At 36.9% G+C, this 18,081-nt stretch overlaps 1 protein-coding gene across 1 annotated transcript in view; it reads right to left on the minus strand.

The window, feature by feature from the left end:
* RYR3 (ryanodine receptor 3) overlaps positions 1-1,157 on the minus strand; it is a 196,389-nt gene extending 195,232 nt beyond the window's left edge. The window contains exon 1 of the mRNA XM_054275545.1: positions 1,040-1,157. Within this exon, the coding sequence (XP_054131520.1) occupies positions 1,040-1,090 (51 nt within the window). The 5' untranslated portion in view covers positions 1,091-1,157. The remainder of the gene's footprint in view (positions 1-1,039) is intronic.
* Between the last annotated feature and the right edge of the window lie 16,924 nt (positions 1,158-18,081).

The raw sequence follows: 18,081 nt of genomic DNA on the forward strand, positions 1-18,081 counted from the left end.
CAGCAGCCATCATCTCACTCTAACCTTTTTTTCCTATAAATAATTTGCCCTAGCTTCTCAAAAATCCATCTTGTAATTTCTTACTTTGGGAACTTAGCAATTTTTTATTTTAGTGACTTATCCTTTCAAAGTTGAATCAGCTCTAGAGGAGCTTGTTTCTAGAACATTATTTGTGATAAATGCAAAGTAAAGATAGCATGGAAAGGGAAGGAAATACACACATCTAAAAGCAGTTTTTCCACGCTAGTTACACAACAACACACTCTTAGTCATGCAGGGTAAATATAAGGAGACGCAAGGTGAGACACGAAAAGGATGTTATCCTCTTCACAAAAATTAATGCACGTACACTACTTGCTTAAAAGTCTAAATTAGTCGTCATGCTAGATTTGTGTAAAGCTTTAGGAAAGAATGGTGTGAGGGCTCTTTATAGAAAATTGCACCAAGTGGAGGGTATTTCACTAATTAACACCCCTTCCCAAAGAAATGCTTATGTCCTTTAAAGATAAGCTTCTTTTAAGTAGAGAAAAGACGCCAAATATTTGCAGAGCCCTGACTTCAACATCTGTTGGTATTCCCTACACACAAGTGTGCTTCTGTGTGCATGTTTATCAGAAGAGGTCATCAGGGGCTTGCTTGGTTTATTCATCATTTTAAGGCACTCCTATTTGCAAAGCTTCTGTTAATGTCAGTGAAATCTAACCCAGACAGAAGTTTCAGAGGTCACATATTTGGCATGCTACATTTAGAAACCCAAGTACAAAGTTGACGGGGACGCTTCAAACACAGGGGATTACAGTGGAAATAGGTCTCCTTATACCAAACTGGCTATTGAGCAGATTCAGGGAAGAACACACTGATACTGCATGATGCTATTAGAGCTCTTATTCTTGCTTTATTTTATCCACTGACTAAATCAATTCTGCCATTTGGCAAAGCCCAGCACAGAAATAACACTTTATTTTTAATACAACAGAAAAGAAATAGACGTGAGGCACAAAATCATGTACTACATGACCTATAAAAAGCAGATACTTACAGTTCGAAGGAACTGTATTTCATCTTCTCCTCCTTCACCCCCTTCAGCCATGGCTCTTGAGGAGTCAGCTCTGCTGAGGCTGATCGCCTCCACCGTCAGCTCACTGCGCTCTGTGCTGCTCCTCTCCTATCAGTATTAGCATATAGCTAATCCACAGCCATATAGGGAGCTCAGCTAACTCCACTGCACTGCAGACTGTCAGTCAACCCCCTCACTGCCAGAGCCAACTGCGCTGCTGCTTTTCCAGCTCATAGCAAGCAATTCTCTCCCTTTTCTCTCTACCCTGGAGGCAAACCCCCTACTGTTAAGGTATTGCAGGAAGCGTTGTATGCATCACTAGGTGTTGATTTTTTTCCCTCCAGATACTGTCTGGGCAGAACAACAGAAATGGTGAAGTGTTAATAAAAGCAGGGGTTGAGCTTCCATTTTCACAGATCAGGATAGCAAATTTTGCACTGAAATGTATCAAATTCAGCAATTTTGAACCTACTGATTATGCAGCAGAAGGATGTAATCCTGATGATCACAGGACAAGCGGATTTTGACAGCAGGTATTTTCAGCTTACTTACAATAATTTCCATTTCTTGCTTCTGTGCATAAGCAGCTGCAAATCTGATTTCCAAGATGACTTTATGATCTGAACCAACTATGTGTAGTTATTTGTGCTATCCCTTTACATGGTATTTATACTCTATCCTAGGGACTTCAAGGGCTTTATCTGTATCTTTTTAGAACTACACCTGAGTATTTATAGAAGATGATGCATATTTACTTCAGAATCCACAGAACACATTTATGTCAAAATAAAACTTAAAATCACTTTAAATTCTAGTTCAACAATAAAGAAATCTGTAATTAATGAAAATTGCTATTTATCACTTGAATAGAAACAAATAATGAAGGGAAGAAAATAGATCAACACTAGAACAAAATTTAATTAAGTGAAGGGAGGGGAAAAAAAAAATGACAAGGAAACAGAAGAAACTGCCGAGGAGGCTCTTGCCAGCCAATTCACTGTGTGATCTTGAATCTTGTGATAAGATTGCAACCACAGCTTACCCCTACATTCAGCCCCCGAAAAGAATTACCCAAACTTTGTGCAGTCCCTATTAACTTGACATATTCTCTCACAGACTACCATAGGCATACTTTTTCTCAATAAGAACATATTTATGGTATACAAAGGAAAACATAGGTACAATAAGGAAACAATATCTTTCCTGGGGTCACAAGGATGAGTGTAGCACACTGAAAACTGAAACTGCATGCTCTGTGCCCACAAGCTAATAATTTATGGACAACTGTCTTCTGGATGTGGAACCCAAAGCACACTGCCCTTCCACCCGCCAAATTAATACCATTCTAATTTTGCACTAATTAAAATAACCATAGTCACAAGCCAGGAAATGAGATGCCCAAGATTTTCTCTCCCTGATGGGCAGAATTCTTTGAAAAATGTTTTATTTCACTCTGTCTTATTATCCTGAGAAAATCCGTCCAAAAAATAATGCCAAACACATTACTCAGCAACAGGTAATTTCAGGTCAAAAGCAACTCAGAAGCATTTAGTGGATATAGTCATACTGGCTCTTCCTGCCAGTCCATCCACTTCCTTTTCCCCACCCTGCAGTCTTTGTTGGTTGCTGTGCAAGGCAAAGGCAATGTGGCAGAAAAATGTTTCTCTGAAGTGCCAGAAAACTGATATGGCTGGCATTTGAACACCCATTTTTGTGTCTGGGGCTTTTCTGTGGTGTTTATTTTAGCTCCAGCCATCTTTGGATCAAAACTTTATCTCATTCTTCATCAATGAAAAGAATATACCATAACAGGTCTTCCTTAAGGAATACTGTTATTCCAGAAAAAAAACCCCAAAAAATCTGAGAAGTGGGGAAAACTTGCCCAAAAACAAAGTATGCCACTCAGTGATTTTACTAAAAAGAGTAGACAGTGAGGCCTACTATGACACATGCTTGTCCATACATTTATATTATTTCCTAATTTACATTCTAGCAGAAGGGTTCATTGACCATAGTAAATGAAGGGTGTTGGAACTAGATGATTTTTAAGGAACCTTCCAACCCAAACCATTCTATAATTCCATTATATGCACAATGGATCTGATACAGATGTGGCATGGCAAAATGCAATACACATGTAAGGACACTTTCTGTATCATCTTAAATGAAACAACCTTTCAAGCATACTTCTTTACTTTGAAATATTATTAGCAAGAAATAACCAAAAACCTGGGAAAATAAGCACAAGTGCTGAATTTTCATCACAAATAGAAATCAATATCATTAAGTACATGTGCTGGCCAAATTTTATTTCAGCCATGTAAGATTACCAGATAGTAATTTCTGAACATGCAAAGCTGAGATTAATCCACCTGAATCAAATGAAAAGGGAGAAAATATATAACTTTTCAACTGTTTTCCTCATATGTTGGAGTATTCCATTAAAATGCTTCCTATGAAATGAAAAAAATTTAGAGTAAAATAATATGTTTATATCAGTTAATATACATAGCTATGAATATATATGTCTGCAACTCCTAATAAGGCAGATAGGGTATCAAATTTTTTTCATTTAGGCAGACATCAACATGCTAGGATATTTCTTTGAATTTCTTTAAACAACAGACAGAGCACATGAAGAATGAAATATTGGGAAAATTCTGATTCATGTCAAACCAGTAGGTTTGGGTTTTTGTTTGTAAGTTCCTCTATGGTTTGATACTCATCTTTACAAAGCATCCCATGCATTGTTTTGGGAAACAATATCCTGCCATTATAAACAAAATATTTTTCTTAGATTTACTCTTTTTAAAATTGCCAGCTGTAATGCAAAACCATTGCATAGCACTTCTCTCTAGATTTCTTTTTTCTGCTATATGTTTTAGGAGAAAATTATTCACCTACTACAGCATAATGAGATCCACATCTTCTCAAGACATATTTTCTGTCTAGGACTTCCCCATTGCTACAAGAGTGAGATTTGGCTGCAATGACCACATATTGCACACAGGGTATATATGTGTATATATCTATTTGTAGATGTGTGTGTATATCTATGTATATGTATCACAGTCACTCTGCTTTACTGGATATGACTGTAAAGTGCAGCATTCCACTTTACAGGTTGAAAGTACACCTGGAAAGCTACACAGGTCCAACAATCTGAATTGTGACCACTTGTGTGTTTTATGATACTCTATTCATCCCAATCAATCCTCAATCTGCAATTTAGCACTTTTCCTCCTAAACACACTCTGGAAAGACTTCATGGTACTTTAAAGCTATCAGAAGGACATGTCCACAAACCAAATGTAAGGAAAACTTCCTTTCAGTTGTCATTACAAACATGCAGCCTGGTTATCCTACAACATAAACTCACCCCTTTCAGGATTCAGGCTGACTCTTCACTTGTCCTTGATTGTAGGATAGAATTTTAATGGTAGCAGTAGCCTGACAATAAAATAGCAAGATGGATATTACAAAACAAAATTTAAAAAATCTCTTTGTAATGAATTATTATCTGAACAATCTGTAAACAACTTTTGTTTGTGTATTTTACCTTTATGAAGATTGACTTAATACACCCAATCAAAAATGACTCAAATACCAAGTAGAAGATATCTGCAAAACCTGCAATGGTAATACATACACATTGACATTTTAAAAAGTAAAGGTAATATCAGTTACCAAAAAGTCAGTTGAGTGAGGAATCAAACCTAAATTTTCCACTGATAATTACAGGCTGTAGTGATAAAAATTAGATGCTTCTTTAAAGACTGTCATATCTCTGCATTCTTTATGTGCCTCAAGTACCAAAAAAAAAAAAAAAAAAAAAAAAAAAAAAAAGCACAAATACAGATTTTTAAATGCCATTAATCGCAAAAAAATTGTTTTCTTTACAAAAACATCATTAAAGTATTCAAATTCATTATGCTGACTATCTTCAGCAGTCAGCTCCTTGTTCAGTTCACTAATGTTAGGCATGTTTAACAGGTGAACATTTCATGTGCCAAAGAGAAAACTACTTCTGTAACTATCCAGGGTTTTTTTGTTGTTATTTTGTCTTGTTACTTGGAGTATTCTGGGTTGGGGTTTTTTTGGCAGGGATTGGGGGTGGAGGGGGCTTCTTTTTAATTTAATGTGGAGGAATTGCATTTAATTTTCATGTGGAAAATGTAACATCTTGGTCAAAGATTACCTCAAATTTTAAAAACTAAGTAAACCTCTGATGCCATTTTTATAGGAAAATGTAAAGTATACTATGTAATGTTTCAGAATTCATAGCACAGTATCAATGTTGTTTGTAAGGCCTCATTCCGTGGCTTTTAAAGCAAATTCTGTATCTCAAACCAGAAACTCATAACCTCATTCACCAATGATCAAACTTTTATGTTAGATTGCCATCTGGTGGTAAGGTTTAAAAAAGATTCTGCCACCAGGTAAACATAACAGTGGTTACTATTTTAGCCTGATATTGGGAGCCTTATTTCCAATTTTACTCTAGATTGTGCAGTATATTTGTCCCTCGTGGACCAATTTTGCTGCTCAAGCAAGGTCATCCCAAAGCACATGGCACAGGATTGTGTCCCAACAGTTCTTGAATGTCTCCAGTGAGGGAGACTTCACAACCTCTCTGGGCAACTGGTTCCAGTGCTTGATCACCTGCACAGCCCTCTGGGGTATCAGCCACTCCTCCCAGCTTTGTGAGGTCAGTAGACTTGCTGAGGATGCATCTGCCCTTCATCCAAGCAATCAATGAATTCAGGTAAAGAATTCACAAAAGTGAACCTTGAGGAGCACCACTAGTTACAAGCTCACAATAAGACCCTGTGCCACTCACTGATCACAACAGTCTGGGATCTGCTGTTTGGCCAGTTCTCAATCCACCTCACTGTCCACTTGTCCAGTCCACACTTCCAGAGTTCACCTATGAGGACACCATGAGAGCAATGTCAAAAGTTGTTGTCATCTTATTGCAGGGGTTCCATACTGTTGTCTCCTTATCTCAAAAGTTTCATACCTTCTTGGTGTTTTCTCATAGGCTTCTCCTCAGAGCACTGGCTCTTTCATCTTCACAAAGCAGCCAACTGACTCCAGTTCCCTTCTCAACCAGCCACCCCACTCTTTTATAGCTCTCTTTTTCTCATTGATTACAGCTGTGGCCTGTTAAAGTCAGGCCTGGTCCTAATCTTTGATAATTGGCCCAGCTGCAACTCCTTAGGGGCAAGATTACTTTCTACACTATCTTTATTTTCTTATATTCTATCCGCCTACAAAAAGTCTTGCTGAAGTCGAGGTAGACAACATCCACTGCTCTTCCCTCATTTATCCAGACAGTTGTTTCATCATAGAAGGCAGTCAGGCTGGACAAGCATGAACCTGTAGTGAATCCATGCTGAATACTTCTGATCACCTATTTGTCATCCTTGTGGATAAAGATGGCCTGCAGAATGAGGTGCTACATCATCTTCCAGGGACTGATGTGAGGCTGACTCTCCAACAATTCCCTGGGTCTTCTTTCTTGCCTTTCTGAAGACTGGAGTGAAATTTGCTCTTAAAATCCTTAGGAACCACTGCTAATCAATACAACTTTTCAAAGATGATCATAATCAGCATAGGTATTTCATCTGCCAGCTCTCTCAGCACTTGTGGATACATCCCATCAGGACTTGTGGACCTCAATTTTGTCTAGATGTTCTCTAACCCAATCTTTCTTGGCCAAAGGAGTCTTCCTTCCAGCATTCCTTTACTCTGCTCTCCTGGGTGAGAGATTCCTGGGGGTTGGTCTTGTTTGTAAAGACCAATGCAAAGAAGGCATTTGGTAACTCTGCCTGCTCTGTGTTCTGTTACCAGCATCCTCCACATTACACTTAGTTTTCCTGTTGCTACTTAGATGTTTCTTCTTGTCCTCAACATCCTTGACCAGATTTAATTCCAGATGGGCCTTTGCCTTTGTCATTTTTGTTTACTCTAACAACCTATCTGCATTCATTCCAAGTGGCCTGACCTTGCTTCCCTCTCCTATGTATTTCTCGCTTACACTTGAGAAATGTCTGGACTACATTCCTTATTTATCCACACAGGTCTTTTGCCCCCTTTGCCCAATTTCATGCCCATTGGGATGCATAATTCTTGAGCCTGGAAGAAGTGATCCTCAAATATCAACCAGCTCCCTTGGACCCCTCTTTCCTGCAGAGCCTGTAGTCACAGTATTCTCCCAGCAAGATCCCTGAAGAGGCACTAAAGTCAGCTCTCCTAAAATCTGTGGTTGCAACCTTACTTGTTGCCCTGCTTCAGCCTCACCCAATACTGAACTCCACAGTCCCATGGCCAAGACTGTCCTCCCCCTTCCCATCTCCAAAGAGGCCTTCTCTGGTTGTTAGCATAAGGTCAAGCAGCACACCCTTCCTTGTGGGATCCTCCACTACCTGTGACAGGAAGTTGGCATCGGTGCTTTTCACAAACCTCCTGGACTGGGCTTCACTGTACTGTTTCTCCAGCAGATAGAGGGAGTAGTCAAAACTGACTTTGACTACACTCTACACTAAACTCCATTCTAAATATTACTACATAATTAAAATTGCTCTACATATCATGCTGAGACTGCAGTCTTACAGAGAAAAATGTCCATGAACTTACTCTAGCTTATTACAAATGTGATAATTATACTGTGTGTCACATAAACAGGTCACCATTTCTAGGCATACCAAGTACACCACCATACCTATTCAAACCATAATGATCTTCATCTCATCAGTTTGGGTTAGACATAATTTAAATTGGGCAGCCATATTAATTCAAAATTTACATAAACACTTGTATTAAACTTACAAATATAATTAGAAAGTTACATAAGGACTGCTAAGTGAAAGTAAAATGACATTTCAGCCCATTTCTGGCATTGCCCATTGGTGAATACTTCAGAAAAAAGAAGTAAGAAAAGACCAAATCTGCTATAATAGTCTCACAAAATCTTCCACTTTCTGCAAAACTAAAAATATGGGATTTTAAAATCCCATTGTATTGGAACAGTTGAATGTAGTAACTTCAAATCAATTGTAGAAAATAACATTTTAAAAACAATTAATTTGGCATAACTAATAAGAAAAATATGTAAAAAAAGTAAAAAGTGAACAGAATTTGTATTTCATTCAGTAAGGAATTCCAACTTCTATTTTCAGACACTAATTTTTTTTTAAAACCACCTATTTTTCCTCACTTCTCAACGACTAAAAACCAAGAAGCCTAAAATTTTTTCCCATAAAATGACTTGTGCTGTACTGTGTGCTCCTTGGTGTAGAACAGACTTATTTATATGCATTGCTGGGGACTTAAGAAAAAGTAGCCATTCTCACTTTTAGTTTCATGCATATTCCTGTTTATTCACATCTTTGCTTACTTGGTTTTATTTTTAAGTTTTGTTGTCGATTTTATACAGCTTTAAATAGGCAATTTAATATCCAAATGTAAGACTTTTGTAATATCTTGTTAAATGCTTTTTCTCAACTTGAGCATAGACGTTGTGACTGTATTAATCTTACTTGTGTTACAGCAAACAAAAACGTGCTGGAGATGCTTTAATTAACTTTTGTAACAAGATTCTGAAAATACTAGCTATGATCTCTTGGGAAAATGTAGAAACCAATTATGGGACTAGCTCTTCCAAATATTCCCAAGATAAAGGAGCCTAAACCTGGAAAAAAACCCAATAAAAACGCAATAAAAAAAGGTCTGCTTTCATAATCTACCTTGCAATAATTAAGGTTCAAGAGCTCTTCTTGAAATATGTAGTTTGATATTTGCCTTCATCTACTGGATACAAGAAAAGGAATATATTTACTTTGATCAATTACAAAGAGATATTGCTCTCTAGATAAAGCAGTCCTAAAAGCCCAAGCTTAAGTAAGAATATGTATTAGCCCAGATAGAGAAAACTGTGATCACTCAGACTATTAGAGGGCCTAACCAGCTTTAACAAAGAAAACTATTCAAAAATTGCATTAACTCCTTTAATAAAGAAGTAAAATTAAAAAATAGGAGAAGGATATGTTGTTCAACACTGCTTTAATTAGTGCGCTATTCTACCAAGTCCAATAAATTACTTAGGTTCAGTGTACCTTAATCTGACCATGGATTGTTTTTGTTAAGCCCCTCTCACCTTCAGTGGATCCTGTGCTGCGTCACGAGCCATCCTAACTGGTTTTGCAGTGGTCATGCAGAGGGGACCCTGGCAGTCCTGTTAACTGAAAAGCGATAAGACTTGCGACATCCTGTCCTCCCCTTTCCTGCAGGAAAGCAGAATCATCTCTGTTCCCAAATTAATCATGTAGCAGCCACCTCTACTCCATCCACTGAGCAGTAAGGCTCACAGGCCAGGCTTGGAGCAGGAGCATGGCCCTTTCCTGGACATGGTGGCAGGGAGGATGCAGGCCCAGAGCCCCACTCCCTCATGGCTGCCCTGGCACCAGGAACACTTGGGAGGCACAGACTGCCCAGCAGAGCCAAGGCTGCCAGGAGGGACTGCCCTCACCACAGGCAGGTCCCAACAGGGCCCCAGAAAAATTCTTGAGAATATGCACACATATGAGTCTGCCACATCTCTGTGTTATTACAGTGTTGGTCTTGGCCTAGTTAATCGTAATTGCATGGAGAAATCCTGCTACTCCCAGTGCCACTGTCCTGGGGTGCTGCTCTGTTCTGCAGGGGCCCCTGTCACAGCACATAGCACAGTTGATAAGGCTATGATGTATAGAGTATTGCCATACAACACCAAAAAGCTTTAAGTGCTCACCCACACAGAGCAACACCATAAAACACCAAAAGGCTTCAGGTCTCTGCCCATACAGCAATAACATCACACCACTTCAGAAGTCTATAAGCATCTACCTTTCTTGTTCTTTAGCCCAACCTTTTATACCCCTCATAGCTTATGCATTGCACCTGTGTGCCCTCTGTTCCCTTTGTGATTGGTCAGTGCACCTCAGCACTCCATGACTCATTACCTTCCATAGTGGTCACCTGGCCCACACAGCTGTAGCCCATTGGGATGAGGCTCAGTGCCACTGGGCGCTCTGTGTGTTATTACCTCCAATGCTGCTCACCTGCTGCTCACAGCTGTAGCCCACTGGGCATGCGGTTCAGTGCCCCGGGCACTCCATGGCTCACTGCTGTCAATGCTGCTCACCTGCTTCACACAGCTGTAGTCCATTTGGGATAAGGCTCGGCCCCAGCCCCACTCCCAATTACCACAAACTGTGCTTACAGGCCCCAGCTGTGGGGCCTGGCATCTCTGGGCAGATGTGGCTTCACTGAAGGCAGCTTGGACTGCCATCTACGAATGTCTAATACTAGAAATAACCCAAAAAACAATCAGTTCTTTGTTACTTGACTTTTGTAACCATAGTTAAATGCCACCTGCTCCCCTGAATCACCTCAGGGAACAGAGGAAGTAAATCTAGAGTAGTTGATGCTGTGCTGCCTCACTTGTTTCAAATTTGCTTCAGTCTCCTGAGTCCTGTACAGACAGGTTCAAAAACACTGCAGGCTGAAATGAGAAATCGATAGGAAATATTATTTAGCTTTCAAAATGTCACAGACTTTTGCCTAGACTCTAATGAATCAGCTCTGCAGGCAAAGAAAGGTTATGGCTTTGGCAGATGAAATAAAGGCAGCTGCTGCAATTTGTAACAGCTATAAGAGACTGCAAAGGTAAAGCTGACCACATACTAGGGGTGCAGGACTTGCCTTTATCACCCCTCAGCAATTAATTGTACATATTTTCTTTTAGCACACTGGGTATAACAATGGAAAATTATTACATGTGAAGGAAATCATGTCCAAACTGCTTTTAAAAATGCAAAGAAAGTTCAATCAAAATTTAGGATCATCTTCTCACCCCTCAACTCAAATTATGGTAAGTAAGCCTTACCAAATTTTCATGTAGTATTAGTGTAAGTGATTTGGATTGAGGAGTTAATTTTATAGCTTTGTGTTTACCTTTATAGTTCCTCAGTTCTTTAACTAGCAGGTACTGAAATTTCATGTAGTTCTGAAAATCATTATGGAGTTAACTTTGTGGTTTTCATTAATTATTTGTGAGTCATTATGTTGCATAATGTGGGCAGGATGTTATAATAAATACCTTTTTTGCCCTAGGGATGTTTCCAACAAGTACTTCTAATAAAAATGTTTTTTAAAAAAACACAAAAAACCCAAATGTAAACTAAATATGGCTTCACAAAGGAAGAGAGTTACAATGAAGTTCAAGAAACCTTTGATTAATGTTTTTAATGTTTTTTCAAAAAAGACCCAAACCCATATTGTGTCCAACTGTCCTAGCAAATTCTTAAAAAATAAAATTAATTATTTTGTGTTACCATTTAAAGTATGGTCAGTGTTTAAAAACTTGCTGTGAAAGAACAATAAGAATTGAGAAAGGAGAATCAACAGTTTTCTTCATGAGCAAAAATAAAACTAAAAATAAATAAAGGTAATGCTTTGCATAGATATTACACAGTAATTGTTCTTGAGTTAATGAAAGTAATGGCTAAATACTGTAAGCTGCCATGTGGATTTACTTCAACTTGCAGTCAAAGAAGGTGCCACACAGTATTGGTCCTAATGTTTTTAATTTTACTTTTTTCAAAAATTTATGTTCAAAAGAGTTGTATTCACAAAAATGTGGACACTATTTAATTGCCTCTTGACCTGTATACACATATGTTTTTACATTTACAAACATGTAGGAATTTTTGGCACATTCTTATAGTTAAATATGTAAGGTCATGTATACCTGACCCTGTGAATTTGGGCATTAATTTTTGTCTTTTATGCAGTAGTTCCTGGGTTTTTTTATTATCCTCATGCTAGATTTAAACCTATTTCAGTCTCAGCATGATCACATTTCTTTAGACAAGGGAGAAAGATTATTTTTTCTTTCATTTCTTCATTTATAGATCAATATCACTGTTTTTAGATTTATATTTTATGAGAATTTCAAATTTATTTTTACAGAAGAATAAAGTTTCCGGCCCCTTTTACAGCAGAAATCTCCTTCCTCCCAATCTAAAAACAATTTAAAAAATATTCTGTGGTGCCATCAAATTACTTTTTTAGACTACAGTACTTTTAAAATATTATCAGTTACTTTAACATTCTTAGGTTGACATCCTAGGTTTTTCCAAAAGATACTTGAACAAGTGTTGTTTGAAAATACTTCTATTTCATTTACCGCTTTGTCTTTTAGAATTGTGCTAAAAAAACAAGTACATGTCTATTTGTAGGATTTGTACCTCAGTGGCCAGTTGCACTGAAACTTTCATAGCTTAGAGACATGCTGAGTAAGTTTGTCAAAAGACAAATATTATTATTTTACCATAACTTCGTCTTACCATTACCTATTAAGAAATTCCATTATTCACTAAAAAATTGGGAAAATGTAGATAGTTATGAGGCACCATATCTGACTCTATATATGGTTGTGTTTCTATTCCTCTAATTTGCTCTCTCTCATAATCTTTACCCACCAACTTAATTTCTGGAAGTTGTCAATTTTGACCCCAGGATGCTGATTTGTAGCAGTAATTGACAGAACATTATTCAAGCAGCATTGCTTCTCTTTAGCTTCCAGACAATGCAGAAGATAAAGTCAGAGACTGCCTGTTATTTTTCTGTTCAGACAGAGATAACACCACCTGCCTAGTATTGCTTTTGTCACATGTCTAAGTTCTTCCAAGGTCACAAATCATTAGAATACTTAAAAGAATAAGATACCTAATTTCTACCAACAGTAGAAAATTTATTAACAAGCCTTTTTGGCAATGGATGAAGGAATTCAATAACATTTACATCTCTAGTTCTAGTTGTATCACATACCCTGTCCAATAGATCACTTGAGTAAGAGACCCTGGTGGAATACCATCTTTCTAACAGGTTTATGGGCTGAGTAGCACACCATCTGCACTTGTTTCCTGCTAGGGCTGTGGCTGAGCTTATGCAGTTAGTTTTAATCCATAAAATCCTAAATGACTAAGCCCTGGATATTTGTGGTCACCTCTTGTTTGGTGCTACTAGAATTCTATCTATCATATTTTATATATTAGAAGGCTGTTGGAAGGTTCTTTCCATAATTTACCTATGTAACTTTTTAATTATTTTATAAAGATATAACAACCTGATTGGAATATTCTGCTGCTTTAAAAATAATAAAAGAAATTGCAGATGAAGTTATACTTCTAATTTGAAATTAAAAAATAAAAAATTACATGTGAATTTGAATGAGCATATGCAAATCTTAAACTACATAAAAGTTTATATACTATTACAGCCATGTAAATAACATTTTTTTATATCTTACATTATCTTAATTTGTTCTTATTTACATTTCTTCCATAAATAATTGCTGGCTTTAACCTGGATTGTCATAAAATGCACACATTTAATTTGGGGTTTTTTCCTTGACAACCTTGTTTTCTGGACACTTTTTCTTAATACATATAAGTATTATCAAAACTGCATTTAAATTATCTTGACAGAGTTTTTCTGGGCAAAATGTCACATTAAAAACATTCTTTTCCCTTTGCCACCACTCCCAGAAATCTGTACATACATTATAGATCTTTCAGCAGTTTTCTTTTAAAGATGTTGGTAAAGTGTCAAGCAGGCTGGAAGTGCTTTCTAAGGGGAAAACAGGAAAAATGTACATTTATTTAACATTTATAGTAAATGTGGAAAATGAGATTAAATTTCATATTAATATTAATGATCATACTGAATTAGGATGAATATGAAACTAAAAGGCTGTCAGAAATAGGGTCAGTATAACACCTGATGTGGAAAATTGTAAATACCTTCTTTGTGGTTTGAAAGTGGCATGATAATTTATAAGGTTAAAACTAACCGTAATTTGTAGTTCAATGAAATTAAAAAATAACCTGATCTGAAGCTTCATAACCATGAACAACACCATCCTATGAAGCAGCTATAAAGTTCATCTTTCTTTTTTCTTTCCTCAACGTACATATCATTGCTTAGCATTGTATCCAGAACCTTATGTCAATGTGACCTTCAAACATGCTTCCTTAAGCCTCAATTCAGCTTCACACATTCAATCACATCTTTTGCTCCAAACTTTTTGGCATGAATATTTGTCATTTTTGTATACATCTCTTTGAAGCAGGTGTATTGCTCTATGAGTAGTTCTCTTACAATTCCTCCACAGCATGACTGAAGGTAATACAACTATTTGTTAAGAACTAGTTCTGTGACTATGGAAACTTTGTTTGAATTCTTTTGCTTCTTACATTGTCTTAGCTGTTGTTCTGATCAAATACAAGCTTGAATTACCTTACTCTCTCCTGAGAGTGTGTGGGGAAACCATACATTCACACTCTCTAGTTTTACAAAGTTGCTATCTCTATTTCAGTGTACCTAGGTATATAGTTTGTGGTAATTGGGAGTGGGGCTGGGGCCAGTCTCATCCCCAATGGGCACAGCTGTGAGAGTCAGGTGAGCAGCACTGAAGGTAATGAGACACAGAGTGCCCAGGGGGCACTGCCAACCACCAAAGTGAACAGAGGGCACACAGGGGCAATGCATCAGGGGCATGAAAGGTTGGGCTAAAGAACAAGAAGGGCAGATGCTTGTGGCCCTCTGTTGTGACAGGCTGTTACTCTGTATGGGTAGATACCTGAAGCTTTCTGAAGTGGTCTGGTGTTATTCTGCATGAGTTGAAGCCTTCTGAAATTGTATGGTGACACTGTGTATTGTGGCTGTCTTGACTGGGACACATCCTGTGACAAGTGAATGTTTAAATTTTAAGGTTTCATCTATTCTGTTGTCATTATTTGTGTTGGTACTTCAACTGAAAGGGTTTTTCAACAGTAAGTAGGGCAATTGAGCGCTGCAAATCTAAAATCTGTTTTGCTACTTCTCCTGACTCAGTCTTTAAACAACCAGCCAGAGTATTTTGCAGGTCATTTGTCTCCTCCAAGCAGTAGCTCACTTTCTAGATGGCTGGTTTACTGCAATGGTCAGAGCCTACAAGATGTAATTAATTTTAAAATACTTTATTTAAAAAAAATAATTTAAAAATACCATCTCTCAGGAGATGCCTAACTCTCCCTCCAACATGAAAGCAGTGAATGGCATTCAGTAATCTTCCTTGCCTGCTCCTCTGACATGTGCCATTCTCAAAGTAAGGTGTAAGGGCCTTATTTATCTGGCCAGTCTAATTCCATGCAGAACTTCCTTGTAGAAAAGATCTTTCTCTCAAATACTGTGGTATTTACATTTGTATAATGTGCTTACACAAATAACCACTTTTGATATCCTGCTTCTGCTATGAGTATTTGAATATTTTTGTCCCAGAGGCAAACTTGTAGAATATTCTAGAGTATCAAATTGCAACTGTGCAATTAGCATATGAAAATATTCTGAAAAATGCATGAAGAAGTTTTTTGTGCATGTAGCAGAGGAAAAATACATTCAAAATTCCAATAGTTTACTGTATTCTTCTAAAAGCTTCTTGCACATGTAGGCAGTGGTGGGGGACACATTTCAATTATTTTGTTAATCTAGGAAGATTACACGCAGCTAACCATTGCATTTCCTGTCAAGTAGACTTTAGTGAAAACAGGTTACTATATGGCAGTTTTTAGTAACAGAAGGCATCTTTTGTATCTCTGTAGTTGCTATATGATCTGTCTTCCAGTGATTTTATGACATATACACTTTTGACATGTTTGTGCTTTATGCTGGAAAGTGGCTTTGGATAAAAAGTTAGATTACTGTTGTTACACATACTGGTTTCAAGTGCTATGTTCAGAGGCCAGGTTGGATATTAGGACCATTAAGCTGAATATCTTTGCCCAAAATTTTGCTATTCTAATATATTTACATTATTAAACTACTGCTGAGTGGATACATCTAATGGCCAGTCTCTCACTGTCATCTGCTTTTGAGTATGTAAATATTACACCACGAACTTTGAGGAAATAACTGGCTTGTGTGAGTAGAATAGGTTATTGTTTCCCTTTCAGAGTGTGCCTTTTATCAATATTATCATTGTGATCTTTTCAAATCCTTAAGAAAGAGCAGCTATCAGGAATGTTTCTGAATGAGAGACCATTTACCAATTGCCATGACAATTAATTTCAAGAAACTGTAGTTTGTTCTTTCATTTTACCTACTAATAAACTACATATACCTTTACCAGCCAAACACAGACTTAGCTTACCTCAAAGCTCAATGATTAAATCCTGTTGCAGAGGTTGAATTCTATACTGACTGTCTTTCCCCAGCCATCAGAGCAAGGCTTCTTAGTTTGCTTTTTTTCCCCTGTGCAGATACTATGTAAATAAAAATTTCAGTTTTTAACATTTTTTAAATCTGTTGGTCACTGATCCTATTTCAAGAAACATCTATATCTTATTTCATATTGTGTGTTGAAATACATAGATGTAAAATTGCTTAAAAGAGTATATTTTAAATGTAAAAAATGTAGAAGCTTTTTTCAAAATAAGAATTTTACTTAAATAACTGGAACTATACATTTTCATGCCTTCTACATCCAAAGATTAATATTATGTCAGAAAGCTACAAAATTTATCCAAGTGTATAGCTGGGGGAATGGGGAATTCCATGGCATTCAGGGCCATAGAAACATACTAAAGTTAAACTAAAATTTTTAACATGGTCAGACTGATGACTGTCAGCTGATTATCCTATTTAACATTGTAACCACTGTGTCTGACTCTGTTAGGATTGCAAAGCTTCCAACTGCTTAGAATCTGAAGGTAAATTAAATAACATTTGAAAGACCAGCATTACTGCTACGAGTCTTCTTCCTGGAATAATTGGGAATATAAATTGTGTTGCTCTCTGCTGCCTTAGACTTGGCAGGCTCTACTTTTTTGTAGACAGTGTGCATGCCAAGTCTGGTCAGCATCAGAGGGTTACAAAAATTTCAAATTGGAGACATAATTTCAAGAAATGCAGTCGTAAAACATCTGAAGCATTTTAACTTTGGGATTTATTTTGGTAAGATTATATAAATTATCGTTGTAAATAAAGTATTTCTTAGTAACTTTCATCCAAAAAAAAAGCTACTTCTGTTCTAAGTTAGATATTCTCTTATGGGAAATGTCAAACTCACATGATCAATTTATGAAGTGGCTTATGTGATTAAATCATACAAGGTTATCTGGTTTTCTCCTTCCATATATGTGTTGTGCTTGCAGAGCAGCTGAATGTGTGATTATTTTTTTTCCTGAATAAATTGAAGAAAAAATCCCACAGACATAAAGAGAAAATTGTTTGAAATAAAGTTTTTTTCATAAAGACTGTATCTAAGTTTAGTAGCTAATGGTGATCTGACAGTGCTACATTATGCTCTACTCCAGTCACTGTTTGGAATAACATATTCTTCTGCATAATATAGGAAGAAATAATAGTCCATCTTTGCAAAATATGCAGAGAATTGGGTTTTTTTGGTCTCAGTTCCTTATTTGTGGTGAGTTTAGACATTCCCTTAGAAGGTTCTTTGACTCATCAAAGTGTGAAAGTGAGATTCTCACAAGGTAATAGCTTAATTAAATTTTGCAAAACACCTTCACATTTCCAAAAACAGTTGAAGTAAGTTCAGAGAGGTTGTAAGAGCCATTGTATGGTTCTGAACTTATTTTGCAAATATTTTCAGACAATGGTGCTGAACCTTCACATTTTAGAGAAGATGTGATTCTTTTTTGTGCGTAGATTACCTTTCTTCTTCTTCACCTTTTCCTTCAGACTACTAGGCCTGAGAAATTATAATTTTCCATCTAATTAATGCTACAGTTGCTTGACTGCATCTGGTTGAAATGTGTATAAAACCTCTGATATAGATAGAAAAACATTGATTTCCTACATTGAAATATTGTTTTCCTGCATTTCTATTTATTGTGCAGAACTCCTGGATGTTTTGTATTAAAAACATTGGATCATTGAGTGTTACTTTGGTTTTTCTGAAATTGGAATTTTTTAAGATG

This window comes from Melozone crissalis, unplaced genomic scaffold (assembly GCF_028551555.1).
Source record: "Melozone crissalis strain CALT ecotype California unplaced genomic scaffold, PUWL_Pcris_2 ptg000018l_1, whole genome shotgun sequence".
Lineage (NCBI taxonomy): Eukaryota > Metazoa > Chordata > Aves > Passeriformes > Passerellidae > Melozone > Melozone crissalis.